General features: G+C 36.1%; 5 protein-coding genes across 8 annotated transcripts; 2 read left to right on the forward strand and 3 right to left on the reverse strand.

The window, feature by feature from the left end:
* Positions 1-216: 216 nt before the first annotated feature.
* LOC124409316 lies at positions 217-4,844 on the reverse strand. 4 transcript variants are annotated; one of them, XM_046886859.1, is made up of 10 exons: positions 4,506-4,844; positions 3,775-3,985; positions 3,541-3,649; positions 3,299-3,400; positions 2,817-3,081; positions 2,541-2,702; positions 1,856-2,458; positions 1,304-1,737; positions 1,005-1,212; positions 217-884 (listed from the first exon to the last, which is right to left on the reverse strand). In XM_046886859.1, the coding sequence occupies exons 1-10, from the start codon at positions 4,531-4,533 to the stop codon at positions 664-666; spliced, it is 2,343 nt and encodes a 780-aa protein (XP_046742815.1). In that variant the 5' UTR covers positions 4,534-4,844; the 3' UTR covers positions 217-663. The 4 variants fall into 4 exon arrangements, with proteins under 4 accessions (XP_046742815.1, XP_046742814.1, XP_046742816.1 ...); XM_046886858.1 differs by having other exon boundaries at positions 217-893; positions 4,506-4,842; XM_046886860.1 differs by lacking the exon at positions 2,541-2,702 and having other exon boundaries at positions 217-893; positions 4,506-4,842.
* A 1,366-nt stretch (positions 4,845-6,210) lies between these two features.
* Positions 6,211-6,842, reverse strand: LOC124408480 (transmembrane protein 203). The gene has a single exon (XM_046885425.1). It carries the CDS (start codon positions 6,805-6,807, stop codon positions 6,394-6,396), a length of 414 nt encoding a protein of 137 aa, XP_046741381.1. The 5' UTR covers positions 6,808-6,842; the 3' UTR covers positions 6,211-6,393.
* LOC124408479 (ribonuclease P protein subunit p20) lies at positions 6,842-7,789 on the reverse strand. Its single transcript, XM_046885424.1, has 3 exons — positions 7,588-7,789; positions 7,130-7,298; positions 6,842-7,055 (listed from the first exon to the last, which is right to left on the reverse strand). Exons 1-3 carry the CDS (start codon positions 7,762-7,764, stop codon positions 6,946-6,948), a joined length of 456 nt encoding a protein of 151 aa, XP_046741380.1. The 5' UTR covers positions 7,765-7,789; the 3' UTR covers positions 6,842-6,945.
* Positions 7,790-7,995: 206 nt separating this feature from the next.
* LOC124408478 (cleavage stimulation factor subunit 1) lies at positions 7,996-10,878 on the forward strand. Its single transcript, XM_046885423.1, has 4 exons — positions 7,996-8,111; positions 8,682-9,579; positions 9,759-9,852; positions 10,132-10,878. Exons 1-4 carry the CDS (start codon positions 8,041-8,043, stop codon positions 10,374-10,376), a joined length of 1,308 nt encoding a protein of 435 aa, XP_046741379.1. The 5' UTR covers positions 7,996-8,040; the 3' UTR covers positions 10,377-10,878.
* A 366-nt stretch (positions 10,879-11,244) lies between these two features.
* Positions 11,245-15,280, forward strand: LOC124408477 (putative uncharacterized protein DDB_G0271982). Its single transcript, XM_046885422.1, has 4 exons — positions 11,245-11,422; positions 12,055-12,162; positions 12,888-13,601; positions 14,547-15,280. Exons 1-3 carry the CDS (start codon positions 11,366-11,368, stop codon positions 13,566-13,568), a joined length of 846 nt encoding a protein of 281 aa, XP_046741378.1. The 5' UTR covers positions 11,245-11,365; the 3' UTR covers positions 13,569-13,601; positions 14,547-15,280.
* The last annotated feature ends 926 nt before the right edge of the window (positions 15,281-16,206 follow it).

A 16,206-nucleotide genomic window follows, 5' to 3' on the forward strand; every position in this document is an offset into this window, starting at 1 on the left:
AGGTCATAGAAAAATTAAAATATACATACTTACGACTGCGGGAAAAATATGTTTTATATTTCATAACTAAATCTAATGTTAAAAATATAACTATCGATCAAAATAGATTTCTTGAGAAGGACTTTATTTACGAAGTGATATATTCTTTTTTTTTTCAAATCTTTGTCAATTGAAGACAGTCAACTCAATCTTTCATGGTTTCGACTTTTTTAAATAAATATTCATAAATATTTTATACACGTCATATTTATCTTGTAAATCGTCAAGTTGGGAAAGGACAGTCTCACTAAATGGGTGGTTTATACTTTTCACCAATCTAGGAAATTAAATGAATCAATTTGGAAGATAGTTATATCAGTAATTACTGTTATTTCATGCCACTTATGTTTTGAATTTTAAGTCAGAATACCACCGGAAATTCGTAAAAGCCTTAAGGACTTTGTTACATGCAATTATTTTCTGTAGTAATAGTGCTGGAACTCAACATTCCTTTATTTATTTTCCAACATGAATGTATTTTTTCAATCTCTCCACAAAAATAACAATTTTCTAGCGGCGTAAACAACTTCCAAAGTCCTACAGAGTTTTTGAATTTCTACAGGCAGTTGAGATATACTTTCTCTTTTTTCTTCAGTCTATTTCAGAATGAAATTGAGTATTGCTTCATATGTAAAGATTTTCTCTTTGTTTCATGCGTAAGCTATAGCTGGGATAGGTATTCAGATATTGATGACGTGGGCTTACCGATGGCTGTTTAGTTATACTCGCCATAGCACATCCCATTATGAGCTCCAGTGCTCGGCACAAGGTTTGATATAGTAGCCAGGGCCATGGCTGGGGAATTTGTGCTGGATTATGCCTTGCGCCATACGTAGCTGTTTCTGCTAGAAGTCCTAAAAATATTAATTGTACAAAAGATGCGAGCGATTAATCTCGCATTCAAAATTTGCTGGGTAAAATCTATATTAGCTTAAATGAATGATATTAAAATTTTTCAATCTCACCGTAAGGACCAAATATCCTGCCAATATCTGCAACGCACAAAATTATGCCCAAAATTGCTGTAGTGTAGGTAACGTTCAAGACTTTTCGTATTTGTAACTTTCGTGCTGCGGCTGTATCAGCCTCGGGTATATGCAGCGGTGTATCAGACTTAGCTCTATTTACATATGCAATATGATTTAATATTGAGTGAAGTGTAAAATCAGCCCCCTGAAAGACATGTCACTTTGTTTATCAGGAATCTGAATATTATTAAATTGTTTCTGGATTCAATAATAAGTCAACTTCAAATTTACGTTACCGTAATTCTGCCTTCTGCTGTTGCATTATCTGGCAGTAAACTGCTTTCTGCTGTAATCTCTTCTGGATCGTCTTTACACTTGTCATTTTTCCATGACAAATTTTTTTTCCTCGTCTTAGCTATTTCATCCTTTTCATTGCATTTGTTGTGTGTGGATTTATTATTCATCAATGCCGCCTTCTCGTTGCAATCTGGTTGATCAGAATCGGATTCTGATTTTTCTTGTAGTTCAGGATTTTCAGGGACAATGCTATGATAGTGTGTCGGACTTTTATCCAGTGTTCTAATACTTATGTCGCTACTCCGACGATTTATTACCAAAGGCTTGATCTGGAAAAATTCGGAATTCCTTCGACAGGAGAATTCTGAGTTTCTACGAGAGTCTAATTTTGTCGTCGTCATCAAACTGCCTATGTCCGAATTCCGTCTGGAACCTGCAAAATTAACAGGCATGAATTTCTATACAAAAAAACGGCTTTCTGCCTGTGTTTCAAGAAATTCTAGTTGTCAGTTTAATTCAGCATTGCTGTTAATCTTTAATACCGATTGTACCTGTAGGGCTATGATCCAGCACGCTAGGCAGTCTTTGTTCTTCAGTCAAAAGCAGTCTTTTCGGTGTTCTGTTACCAAAGTCGCTATTTCGTCTCAACTTGGTTGCAAATTGGGAGCTGCGATTTTTTTCGTGAGTAAAATCTGAGCATCTTCTCAGGTCTTTGGTGCTACTAGCAGGTGTAACATTTTCTGAATGTCTGCGTAATATACTTTCCGGTGTCCGTGGTCTTTCTGAATTGGTTGGCTGCTTGACGTTGAACTCCGAATTGCGTTGTGATTCTCTAGAAGGTGATGTCTCTTCTTCATTGATGAATCTAACGCTACACTCAGAGTTACGTCTAGATGACCCAGAAATATCACTCCCTCTCCTACTTGCCAATGAACTTCTTCGGCTTGGGCTTGAAACTGTAATAATCGGTAGATTGGCAGTCGACGGCGTTGGAGTTGGTGGTCTAACGTAAACTTCCGGTACGGTAGATATTACTGGTATTGGTTGATTAGCTTGCGTTGATAGTAGTAACTGAGTGCCCAAAGTGGTTGACGATGCAACTGGGTCTTTACGATTACATTCCAGGCTCTTTGTTGCTATGTTTGTCGAGTGAGCTGAAAATATATGTTGTCACATTTATTCTTATCAATGGAATATTCACCACCCTTGGTTCTTCTAGCGCAGTGCTACTACTACCTTTCAAGCTTTGATTATGCTCAGAATCTTTAGCGATACTTCCAGGCACATTATTATCATCAGACGCTCGCAGCTTTGGGCCAAGTAGAGTTGGCACTAGCGCCGCGGCTACAGAGGTGGCTAAATTATTGTAAGGCGCAAGCATAGCAAGCTGCATTATTCCTACAATAACATTTAAGATTACTAAATATCTATTTTGCATAAGTTCGACTGAGATCAATGTTTAGAATGACATTATGCTATTATATACTATAAGAAGTTAGTTCGATAACAAACCTTTTTGATTCATGTGAGAATTATCCCGCGTTAGCATACTATTTGGCACAGTTCTTAGTAAATGCATGACTTTATAGCCAGCATGAAGAAAAGTCAAATACAGCATAATACTCCATACAAGGAATATAGTTTGAATCACATACTTCGCTACGTAATGATTATGAAAGGCAAGAACGCCGTCGCTTGCTATAATGCAGGAGAAATGAGCCGTAATTATTAGACTTAGACAAGATTCTTTCTGTAGCTTTTCAGGACCAAACTTGAGCTGAAAATTAATATGTATGCATATTTTAAATTGATTTTATAAGCAAAGCAGTTTATAAGGATTTGACAGAACATTTCAAAGACCATTATATTAAATGCATTAATGACACACAGCAAAGACTGATAGTATATTCAAGATTCGGTGTCTCCTCTAATTGCCTGGGTTTTATCAGCCGTAGCACTATGCTCTTTCAGATACTGTGGAACGTATGTATCACCTGTGTTAGTTGCAGAAAAGCCAATTGTATTAGGCAAAAAGCAGAAGTCACACATGGAAATCCGATGTCCCACATTATTGAGCCAATAACTCGAGGCATGGTCTAGAATGATTTTTAAAAGTTTTCCTTCATTATTAAAATAAGGTGTGCACATTGGTTAAGCCTGAATGTGTAATGTGCTAAGGAATATGTACATGACTTTCTGTACAATCATTTGTATTCTAATATCTATTATCACTTACCTCTTTAAGATTGTATGGATCTACGAATAGACAACCAGACCTCGAAGCACCGAGTAAGCAAAGGAATACATTTATAGTTGACATAAAGGGGCGACTTGAAATGAGAGATCTGAAAAATATAAGATGATATACCTTATATGTACACTTGCACCAATATTTTCATTCCATATTTACAAAAATAATTATGCGCTTGAGAAGGAATTACAATTAACGAACGACTGATTGTAATAATACCTTAAATTTAGTATGGAGAAAAATGTGTAGAAGCTGAGCACAAAAAAGAGGCAGGCAAAACCATAGGTGTGTAATAAGAATATCCATCGTAAATCCTGGTTCACCGCCACCAATGAAGGTGCGACGATTAATAGCTTGTCAATTGGTTCTGAAGTTGATAAACTGGATACGCTATTTTGCCCTGGTACTGGTGTTGTCACATTGATAATACCTGTTCACAATATTTAAATGATCGTGTTTCATGTGGGATGAATAGTTCACATCCTGTCACGACGCTTACTTCTTGTATCAAGTTTATAGAGTATGGAAAATTGATATTCTTGTATAATTTCGTATCATGTATCTCTCTTACATACCTTCAGCGAGACAATAGGACAGTAGTATTTGATTTCACCATGTTAATCCACTAGAATAACTTTTCTTTCATGTTTGTCTAAATTTCATTAGCAGTATTGGTGATATATATATATGTGAATCAGTAAGGAGTTGCAAATAGTAAAATATTGACCTCATAAAGAGATAAATTGAACAATATTTTGCTTTCATAAACTAGTTTGCCAAGCTACAGTTATAGTTCCAGTGGACTATCACATTTCTGCCAGTTAATTTGTCACTTCTTATTGTTTCGATTTTCTAAAAGTGGCATGTATACTTAAATAACAAGTAAAAGATGTTATATTGTGTCAGTGTTAAAGCAAAATAATAACAATTTTAATATGCTACAAGCTCACCGTTGGTCCAATTACCCAGGTTGTCCATAATCTTTTGATATGAGCTCACCACACATCACTAGTCTTTATTGTCGCTCTTTTTTCAAACTCAATCAAATTTATCTGCCCAGTTAAAACTTTCTCAGCCAAGACAGTTTCAAGTATGCTAGCAGCAACAGGCTTTGGCTATAGAGTGCTTTGATTCACACCCCTTCCACTTCACGTTGGGGTTTTCCGTCTCCCTTTGGCTAGGAATATTGATCTTGGTTGGAGAAGGGTAGGAAAGGGAAGTAAAGGGAGGCTGCAGGAAAGAGGGTGCTTGCCGTCACAGGCTATACCGACTAAATTGTTTATTTTTGGGATTGGAGTCGAGGCATTGTTAGGGTCAGTTTCCCCTATTTAAACACTGACCAACAACCTATGGTCAAATTGAATGATTATCAGAATAGAATAATATCTACAACGTAATTACTTCTCAAATACGAATGAAATATGAAAGTAAAGAGAAATTACAATTATTATGTAATGATAACCAGTAATAATTTCACATTTGCATATTTTATATTAGGCAAACAATATAATATATTCCCAACATCATACATCTAGAAATGGACGCATTTCTGACAATTAGAACATTATTTATTGACTTGATTGACTGTGGAAATTTTCTTAATTTTTTTCATTAAACGCGAATAAATTGGATATCTCAACGCATACTGTAGTTGAGTATTGAGTGCCGGGTTGTTTCAAGTATTGTTTACCACAGCTAACAAGCTCTATGTTTAGAACAGAATTAATCAAATTATTATTGGGGAATATTGGCCTAATACAGTATTAAAGATGATCACTGTTATCACAGCAAATACATTCATGTTCACGTATAAACATGATTATATAATATTGCACTCAAAGTATTTCAGATACAAAATACTAACAATCATACTATTGATGAATGTTAATAATTTTTACCTTATTAATATGTAATTTTCGGTAATACTCGCTTTGTAATTCAGTTCCTAATGTTGTAAAGTACCTACCTTCTTTATAAACAGTTTTATATTACTGGTCTGATGTGATTCTTTGTTTTAACTATAAATCGGAAATTGAACTAATTATAATTGACCAAGTTATCCAATATTTAATTTAATTTTATTCATCGTATTTACACATCATACTTCGCTGGAATTTTTTATCTTCGGTTATTTGTACAGCTTCTGCTAGCTACACATTTTATGTTTGATTGTATAAAACCTAAGTAAATTGGGATTACCTCTAATCTAATTTACATTATACTGCAGTATATAATTCAATGTATTGGGCCACAGTCAACAGTTGCGCAATATACATTACAAAGAATTAAATGCAAACTAAGCAATGTAATATTGTTGCAAAAATGTATCACATATAAATAGTTTTAGATTTTAAAATCAGTGTAAAAAGTTTGGATATTTGTTTTAAAATAATATTATATAATTTTCAACAGCTCTAACTTTGAATTATCAGAAAAATAATATATCCACAATAGTGAAATGATTCAAAAGCTCCAAAAATAAAATCATGCAAAGCAGAATTTCGGAACTTGAAGCATCTCACAATCAGTCTCTTTCCCTTCAAAGAGCACTGCAATAAGAGATGAATATTTGACTAATAGGAAATTTGATTTTCTATTTGAGATATCATGCTAATGCTTGAGGAAAACAATTAACATAATTCTTACTTAAAATTACTTTGAGTTTCTCCGAATACGCACTTATGAGAACTATTTATGGCCATAAATGAAGTTTTGGTAGACACAAATGCACCTCGTATTCACTTATCGTATGGTGTACATAAGCTCAGTTGCAACATATATGGAAGATTGTTGTAAAGAAAATTCTATGACGGGATCATTTCTATCTAAAGCCCTGGGTCAGTGAAGCTGACAAGCCCTGACAGCGATAAGTTGTAACAGAATAAAAACAGGGCTTAAAACTTCAGAATATTCCAGACTGCTTTGACCTGACAATTTTTTACAAAGTAAATACTTGAAGACAAAAACTAACAAAAGAAAAGTCAAACTCCAAAGTGCTCTCAGTATAGCACTTTTCATTATACCCTCCATTTGCATTCTTATGAAAATAATTGCACAAAAATACGTGTTCAAGCCATCAGCGATAAATAATGGCGAGAATACAATCCACCAGCCTCCACTGCCTAAGAAATAATGGTTATCTAACTTCATGGCGAGCAAAATCGTAAATATTGTCAAAGACATAAGATTGATCCATATTTCGAATATCGTTAAACCCAGCCAGTGCACTAATTCGTTGAGGGAAAATATCATCTTGAGGAAGTTCAGAATGAAGAAAAAACAAATATCAAATATCAAAATTAAGCTTGTTCATTGTCTTATAAAGTATAAACCTTACATCCAAACGCTACCTCAGACTGAATAAACTCACTTAAAATTAATAGTATGTGATTATTTTAGTGTCCCAAACAATGCTGTGCGGAAGACTCGAATATGAATGGCTGAATTTTGCCGTTGATTTACCTCATAGTCAGCATCGTCTGTGATGGGCTCAAAATCATCTATAAAAGTCAAATCAATTATACCACTGACAGACAACAATTTTACATTTAAATCCTAGCTCAGCCGCACCTACCAATTATATCTACAGTTGACGTATTTATGTCCAAATCCACAGTTCCGTGGTGATTTGCTTTCAGTTGTAAGCCCAAATTGCAAGCTCTGCTTACCGCAGCACCAAGAGCATGAATAACAATTTCTTGTTCACCGGAATCCAGTAGTTTTTCACATTTATTCAGCTGAGCCTTGAACAGAATCGATAGTATCATGAAAAATCATGCATAGTTATATTCTTGTTTACAATGAAGCAACAAATCGTGCTAAATATGCAAGAATTTATAAATTCTGATAGCTAGAGTGTTGGAAATTGTAATAACCAGAAACAAGCTGAGAAGAAACGGTACAAGATTGGGTTACAATGTTTGCCAATTTCCCAACTCCACACTATGGATATTTATATAAAATAATTGGCAAATGGTACGAAATATCGAGTTGTTTAAACGTACTAAGTGAGGTTAGGTCCTCTGAGGTTACCTTGAAGTTTGTTTTGTTGGTGATATAGAAGTCCTTGTCACCCTTCGGTAAACGTGGCGGTAATCTCTTTCTTATAACGTGTTCAGAAATTGGTCGCAGTTTGATCTTAGAATCCTTGATTAAGCTTTCGGCCAAATTTCGTTGACTCGATTCAGCTTCGCTTTTCGCGGCAGCCATTATGCCATTTCTGGTGTATCGTGAAAGGAGGTTATCCGATTGGCAATTCCTATGGAGATAGTTGAGGTTCTAATTTTGATATCCAATCGTGCGACTAACTTCGAATAGGCGAAATGCGTCAACACAACATAACCTCTCACCACGCAGAGATCACGACGGTGACAGAGGCGAACCACGAATTGTCGTCGGTCGTATTTTTGGATTCAGTTTTGTGACTGAAAAAATAAAACCGACAAAATTCAGTCGCCTAAGGAGAATAAAGATTATCATTTGAACATGAAGGAGCCAGATTTAGATCCGAAGAATATTATTAAAAGTAGAGAATCGCTCTATCGGCTTATGATCAGGTAAGTAAAGCTCAAATTTTTCACTACTTCAAACTTTTCATTTCACGTTTTCTTTATGTTCAGACACCATTACTTCAACTTATGATTTCGTAAAAAAATAACGGAAAATTAACTAAACGGTTATTCATGTCTTTACAACTCTTTTTCAGAGGGCTTAGAAAAACTCATTTTACAATATATCTGGGGCAATGAAAGTTTATACACCTCAATTAGGGATATCTGAAAAATCGGTTTCTTGTAAGAAAATTTTCTGATATGGAATATTTGTTACAAGCACTTGAGTAAATTGCTAAGTTTTTTCAACTTCTAGTGATGTAATAAAACCTTAAGCATCCAATTCATCAAAACATCTTGTTTAACAATTCCAGACTGCGATATCCAAATATTAGGCAGTAGTCAAATTGATTTTCTCTTTTAATTACATATCAAATTGCAAGAGATACAGTCTCACAATTTCTGCAGTTTACATATTTTTACATAAGTGTCTGACACGTCATTCTGTCGACGTTACGAAATTGTGTTCACTAATCGACAAACTGGTCCTAATTATATTGAAAACCCATTTTTCAGCCAACTTTTCTATGATGGTCACCAAACTTTGGCGGTTCAATTGTCAAATATGATACAAGCTGAGCCGCCTTGCCCACCTTCGGATAGATTGTTGCATTTGATGTTGATCGGGGCTGCGCATGAGCCGGATCGTACAAAGAAAGAAGTGAATAACCTACCGACATTTTCTAATGTCGATAATACTCTTGGTCCTGGATTAGATTTGGAATTTGAAACAGAGGCTCAGACACAGGCACCAGAACCGGCACAGTATGAAACGGCATATGTCACATCGCATAAAGGAAATTGTAGAGCAGGAGCATTTTCGGCAGATGGGCAGCTAATTGCCACAGGCTCTGTCGATGCCTCGATAAAGATTTTAGATGTTGACAGAATGTTGGCCAAGTCTGCACCGGATGAAATGGCACCTGGTGATCAAACTGGGGGGCATCCGGTGATCAGAACGCTGTACGATCACTTGGAAGAGGTGACTTGCTTAGAGTTTCATCCTAGGGAGCCAATCCTTGTTTCTGGGAGCAGAGATTTCTCAGTCAAGCTCTTCGACTTCAGTAAAGCCAGTGTTAAGAAAGCTTTTCGCACTATAACAGACGCCGACCAGATCAGATGCTTGTCGTTCCATCCGACTGGTGACTTTCTTGTTGTTGGTACGAATCATCCTGTCGTTAGATTGTACGATGTAAATACGGCGCAGTGTTTTGTGTCTAGTATACCAAGCCATCAGCATACAGCAGGTATAACCAGTATTAAATACTCTCTGGACGGTAAGACTTATGCCTCTGCTGGCAAGGATGGAAGTATTAAATTATGGGACGGTGTATCCAATCGATGTATAAATACTTTTGTCAAAGCACACGACGGGTACGAGGTTTGCTCCGTGACGTTTACAAGAAATGGAAAGGTACGTTTCTTGCCTAGTTTATAAATTAAACTGATATCTATAATTGTGACTGAGGCAAACACAGATGAGAATTGTACTTACACTTTGCTGTCTCCGTGACTTTCAGGGACGTGCTTTCCCATGTCACTAAGGTGTCTTGGTAAAGAATATGAGTATAAATTTTTGATATTCATTTTCAGTATTTACTGTCATCTGGAAAAGATTCTTTGATTAAATTATGGGAACTGTCAACAAGCAGATGTTTGATCGCTTACACAGGTGCTGGTACAACAGGTAAAAGGTTTTCGAGTCTCTTTGATCTGGCACTTGAGATGTTAATCATACATCGTGGTACACGTCAAAGTTTTTCATTCACGTGTTATCCACATTTACCAAGCATTTGAAATTGTAAACATTCACAGAAAACAGGCTCGAATGTAGTGGTCATTGAAATTTTAAATCAAAATCGTGGTCAAGTCACGCTTGTGTCTCCGAAATGAAGAGTTCGGGCACTTTTGGAAAGAGTCGTAACTTGTGATCGTTTTTAAATTTATCTTTTATTTTTTTTCTCAGGAAAACAGGAGCACAAAGCTCAAGCAATATTTAATCACACTGAAGACTATGTGATGTTTCCGGACGAGGCTACAACTTCTCTTTGTGCTTGGAATTCCCGAAATGCATCCAGAAAGCAGCTTTTGTCATTGGGTCACAACGGCCCTGTCCGTTTAATTGTACATTCTCCGACTGCTCCAGCTTTCTTAACATGCAGCGATGACTTTAGAGCAAGGTTTTGGTTCAGGCGAATGCCTACGCATTGAGATGCGATTACCAAAACTTAAATTAGGACCTTACCTTATTTATCACGGGAACATAAAGATTGTAAGGAAATTGCACCCTTCGACATTGAAGGTATTGATATATCTTTGTACATTAGAATTAAGATTGCCATAAAATCAATGTCTTTTTGTTCATTTAATTTCTGATTCGAAACTGATTTGCTACATTTATTAATTATTTTCGCTTTTTAAAAGACCCAATTCTCGGCCGGAGTATGTATATGAATCTTAATTTCGGCATTAATTGCTGAATTGAATACAGATAAAGCTTTGGATTCATTCCAGTTATGTAGACAAGATGAAAATGGGGAAAAGACCGAAAACTTTGACCGAAAAATACATTTTTTCTGATTTCCCTCCTCATCTATTTTAGCAGCCAACTTTTCTATAAATAAAATGCAACTATTTGAGATTGAAAAAGAAATACAATTATTCCTAGGAATAATCAATATCTCAATTCAAAAATTCGAAATTATTTCTTTCCATTGTTGTTTAAAAATTTTTTTTTTTACAGATAAATGCATATATTTTTTTGCATACCTATAAGCAAAAGTGATCGCAAGTACAACCCTAGTTTTCGGAGTATTCACGAAAATATTGAAAAATTTCACTAACATTCTTTATACACCGTTAGAAAAAGAAGCGACAAAAATATTCATCACTTCGCAGCTCTTACTATTTTTAAGTACGAATGATAAAGCGGCGCGGGAAAAAGCAGCATGCGGGAGTTGAAATGTATGTTTGAAATAGAAATGTTTGAATCGGCGCAAGCGAACCCGCGGGTGTTTATAGTTGAGGAACGCGACGTGTGGTGGCGCGGCTCTCGTCCCGCTCTACGTTTGACGAGGTCACGTGACCCACGCTACCCGCCATCTTTGCTTATCGTATAAACAGTGCGACCGGGCTCCCTGCGATTTCTAGTAGTAAATCAGTGGTTTTCGTGTGTTTTTGAGTGATTCCGGCACGAAGAAATGTCTGAGATAAAAGCGGAGACCAAGAACGATAACAGTGTCGACGATGTGTCTAAGGTAAGTGCGTGAAAACCAGTGAAAACCCTTCGTCAAGCCGAGTTTCCATGCCAAGGCGGCGTGTAAGTCCCTCAAATACGGGGCGACGCTCGGTATCTCGAAAATTCTCAACTCTCCAGCATGCGGGTATTAAGCAATTATAGGCTCGCTGTGAATCGCCTAGATGCAGGAGATTAATATTGTTCGAGAAGTTCTTCTTAATACGCGTGAGGTCATATTCAGCGATTTTTCAAAGCCGTACCATTTGTCCTTTAGTGGCAAAGATGGAGGATGTTTTTTATTTGCGCCTTTCGTCCGGAGTAGTCTGTGCACGCCGGCAGATGATTAAAAAGGCGGGAAATCGTTTACATTCCCTTCACAACAATTTCCCGTTAGCAAAGTCTAACAATGTTGTGTTCATTTTTCGTACCATACTCGTTGCGCTACAAGTATTTTAGTGGGAAAATCAAAATGGCGGGAAACAAAAAAGAAAGCAAATCAACGACATATATTGAAACAAACGAAACTCTCTTGTCTCTGTCCAACTCGTTTAATCTTATCGCTTCAGTCATTTACTGGCCGTTACACCAGCTCACTTCAGAGACACCTAATCTCGCCGATAAACTGATGCATTTTTCCTTTTGTTTTCCCAGGATCAAACAGTCCAGGACAAACCAACTCCGACCAAAAATAAACGTGGAGGTTCGAAAAGGCTGTCGACCTTAGAAAGAACAGCCCAGGAAGGCGAGGCCATATTAAAGGTATTAGTTGGGTTAAATTACACCCAAACTTTTTGCATAATCTACAGGGAATTTTCCTAAGATCCAAGGGGCCAAGGTTACACCCCCTTGCCTGATCAGTTCCCTCCATTTTGCCTCCCCGCCGGCTTTGCCTACGCGAACGTTGGAGGGGTGAAAGTGGGGGTAAAGCTCGGAGTGGGGGAACTGGAGGGAGAGGTTTCCCCCACCTTTTGCCCTACGAGCGCTCTTTATGAATTATCCTCCTATCATTTTGCCAGATTTATCTTACGATATACGCACCTACAGCACTTGAACTATAGTTTGCGGATAAATGTTTGCAGGTGAACTAGTAATCAGATATAGAAAGTTGATAACTCACCGAAATCTTAGATTTGATTTTGTTGAAAAATGATTACTGCTAAACTGTCGTTTATTTTCTTTCATAACAACCTTCTAATTGTTGAATAAAAAATTTTTATCTAAATTTATAACGGTAAAAATGTATTCGAAACTGACTTATGGTTATCATATAATTTGTGATCAAGTGAATCTTTCGGCTTTCCGTTATGAATGTTTGTGTCTGTCATCGTTCTCACAAACTTTCAATTTCGATTCACTTGTGTCAGGCAGTGTAGAGGAACAAATGTGAATCAGTCGATGTAAGAAATTTTCAAAGTACTTTTCATGTTTTATAGTAAATTATGCTGACTTGTGCAAGTTATTAATGACGACAAATTTTTTCCAAGGGTCTGAACACTTCCGTTGGAGAAGTTGAAGGCAGAAGGCGTACTCGCAGCTCGGCTCGGGGGCTAGGGATTCCAACGCCCGCACCATCTCCTCCCAAAAAGGAGAAAAAGGAAACTCCTGCTAAGGGTACGGGCCGTGGACGCGGGCGTCCGAAAAGACAAGATAAAAACAATGAAAACAATGCGGAAGAAGAGATTGTGAATAATAAAAATGACAAGAGTTCAGTGGAAGAATCGACAAAAATGGAAGTTGATGAAATCAAAGATGACGAAGTCGACAAGCCGTCGAGCGAAGAAAAGAGCCCCGAAGAGCCGGTAGAGAGCAAAGAGGTAACGGCGGTGGAAAAGAAACCAGAGACAAATTCCAAGGATGAGAAAACGACGGAGGAGCCGGAAGATTTACGGGAAAACACCAAAAGCGAAACAGATGCTAACGTAGCGAAAAAGGATGATAAAGATGATGAAGTGAAGGACAGTTCGGACTCGAGCCAAGATGCAACGGATGCGCCAGCCGACGTTCAACCTCCTACATCACCTTCTTCGGAGCCCCAAAAATCTGCTCCAGCTGCTACCTTGAGCCCAGCAACAGTTTCGCCGGCCACGGCTGCCAACACAGCCACCACTCCAACAGGCAATACAACAACCATTACTTCTACCACCAATGAGGATAAGAAGGAATAACCTCCCTCCGCCTTCTTTAACCACATCTTTCATGTGAGTGTTGGACTGATTTATCATCTTTATTTTTCAACTCTGAGAGGTATTGGCCTCCTGTTTGAAAATCTCGATGGAAAATGAGGTGGAAATTTTGTCAAGATTGGTAAAAATTTGAGAAAGTGTGTTACAGTGCTGTGGCATTGGCATGCAGTTTTGTAATTTTTCAATCTCCAATGCAATTGGATTTTTATTTAAAATGTTAAACTTGTTGCGATTGCGGATCTCAACGGGTCTGACCATTTATTATTGTTTGCTTAGATGTTGAAATATGGGTGGGGAGATCGTTCGAATGTTTGTATCGTTTCAAATCATTGTGAAATAGGCGTTTCATATGCATATCACAATATAGAGGGACAAATGATAGTTTCATCGAATTGAATCCTTCAGTCTGTTATTAATGTTTCGGAATATCTAAAACATGCTCCCATCTTCCCTCGAGCTTTTCCAAATACTCTCTACGAACTTTGTAGTTTTGAGTTGTATTTTTGTTTTAATGGATTCGTAAATTGTTGACTACTTCCTTTTTTTAAATTACTTTTTCACATTTTGTTCCTTAGTCTTATGGATAATTAAAAAATACAAACAATTAAATACTAACTGTAAAATGTTTACCTGAAAATAATTAGTACCCAAATTTCGACATTAGGTAAATATATTATATGGCCAAATAGATTAAATTACCGAAAAAAATTGTACAGAACACAAAAAGGAGTATAAGCGGTTTTAGCTTGGATGTTTGATATCGTATAATTATACATTTAATTAAAGTTTACAGACGTTACTACTTTGCCACAAATCGCTTTGCTGTGAATGCTCTACTAAATACTTGAAAAGTGATGTCATAATATTAGATATTATTAACATTAGAATTTAAAAATTGTACTCTTTGTTAACAGGTAATAGTTTGGTTGATAAAATTCTAAGATTGTAATGTTTTAACAGGTACCAAGGCGGCGCACACATCGGGGTTCACAAATCCAGTCCCCCTCCTCTATTTTAACTAAGTGACACCTTATTGTTAATCGTCATTCTAATCAGCGCATCTTTATTACCATAATATTATTATAATTATTATGGATATTATTAAATTCTTAAATTAAGCATCTGAAAAACGATCACTGTAGATCAGGGATGGCCACCCAATCGATAGTGGCTATTAGATCAGTCCATCGTGACAAGGCAAAGAAAAATACATGACTTTTTCAAAAAATATTTCATTCAATTCTGTGGTGAAGATTTGAGATTGGTAGATCGCACAGAGTCTAGACAGCAAACAGTAGATCTTGGGTCTGATTCCCTCTGCCATCCCTGATTTGGATGCTTATAAAATTTTATTCCTTTATTTCTTCAGACACAACTCAATTGAGGATAAATGATAGATGTTCACTTTTAAATATAAAATTGCATACATAGAGGTACGACTTCTCGAAAATAACTTTATTGCTTGCCAATATGTAACACCTTTGATCACGATAGTTGTGCTGGTTAGCCGGCGTTAACAAAGTATGGTGTAGAGCATACATTGTTCATGTACAATGATAATATTATTGTAAAATATATTTAATATGGACTTATATAGATCCGCTGTTTTCAAATCCGAGCTCGGACCGGAGTTTTTTATTGAAAAAAAAAAAATAAATAAATAAATAAAAAGAAAATATAAAGATAAAAAAAAACTAATTAATCTCCGATCGTGGCATTGATCTGAAAATAGTTTTAATTAATATCTTTGTAGAAAAATTATTATAATATCTTACTTATGTGAATTTACGATTGAATGAAACTGAGTATATGAATATTATATGGCGAGGTGATCTGTCTGGGTTTTTTTTTTGTTTTTCTCCCTTCTCTTGTCATAAACAGAAATAAAATTTCTGATCATGTTATTCGAAATGATACATCTGATTTATATAGAAACACTTACCTGTTACGTCATTAAATCGATTTATTATCTTCGAGGATTTTTCTTTCCTTATTTCGTTCTCCGTAATACACAAGTTTATTTTTTGAGGATAGTTATTTACTTTATCGATAATCTGTTACTACATTACTACCGTGCGTAAAACGTACGAGAAAGTATTAAAAATTACAGAAGTAGTTACATGATGTTGCTTTTACATCTTGTTTGTCGTTTCTTATTTCTTTCCATCTTTTTCATTTTTCTCTCTCGTTTCGTTTTCTCTCGTAATATTAAGGAAGGTAAACAGTTTACGAAATGATATAATAATAATAATATTAATCATCTTTTTAGACAAACGTTGAGAAAAAAGAAAACACTTTTTCGACATCACTTTGCTATCAAATGTATAAACGTATATTGTACTGTAAACATTACGTTACTTTTATATAAAAGAAAAACTAACAAAAAAAAAAAGAAGTGAAAAAATATCTGAAAATTCAATCAATTCTCAATTTTGTTGTCTTTCCTGGTCCAATATTAAATATGTTAATATTATTGTGTATCTGAACGGTTGTGAGTGTACAGATAGATTATATGATTGATGCACTATATCCAGCAAAACAGACCGCACGTAACGAGAACTTCCAACCACGTTGAGAATCAATTATTCTGTTGTTATAGTTGATAATTGTTGAACAGTTT

Source organism: Diprion similis, chromosome 8 (assembly GCF_021155765.1).
Source record: "Diprion similis isolate iyDipSimi1 chromosome 8, iyDipSimi1.1, whole genome shotgun sequence".
Lineage (NCBI taxonomy): Eukaryota > Metazoa > Arthropoda > Insecta > Hymenoptera > Diprionidae > Diprion > Diprion similis.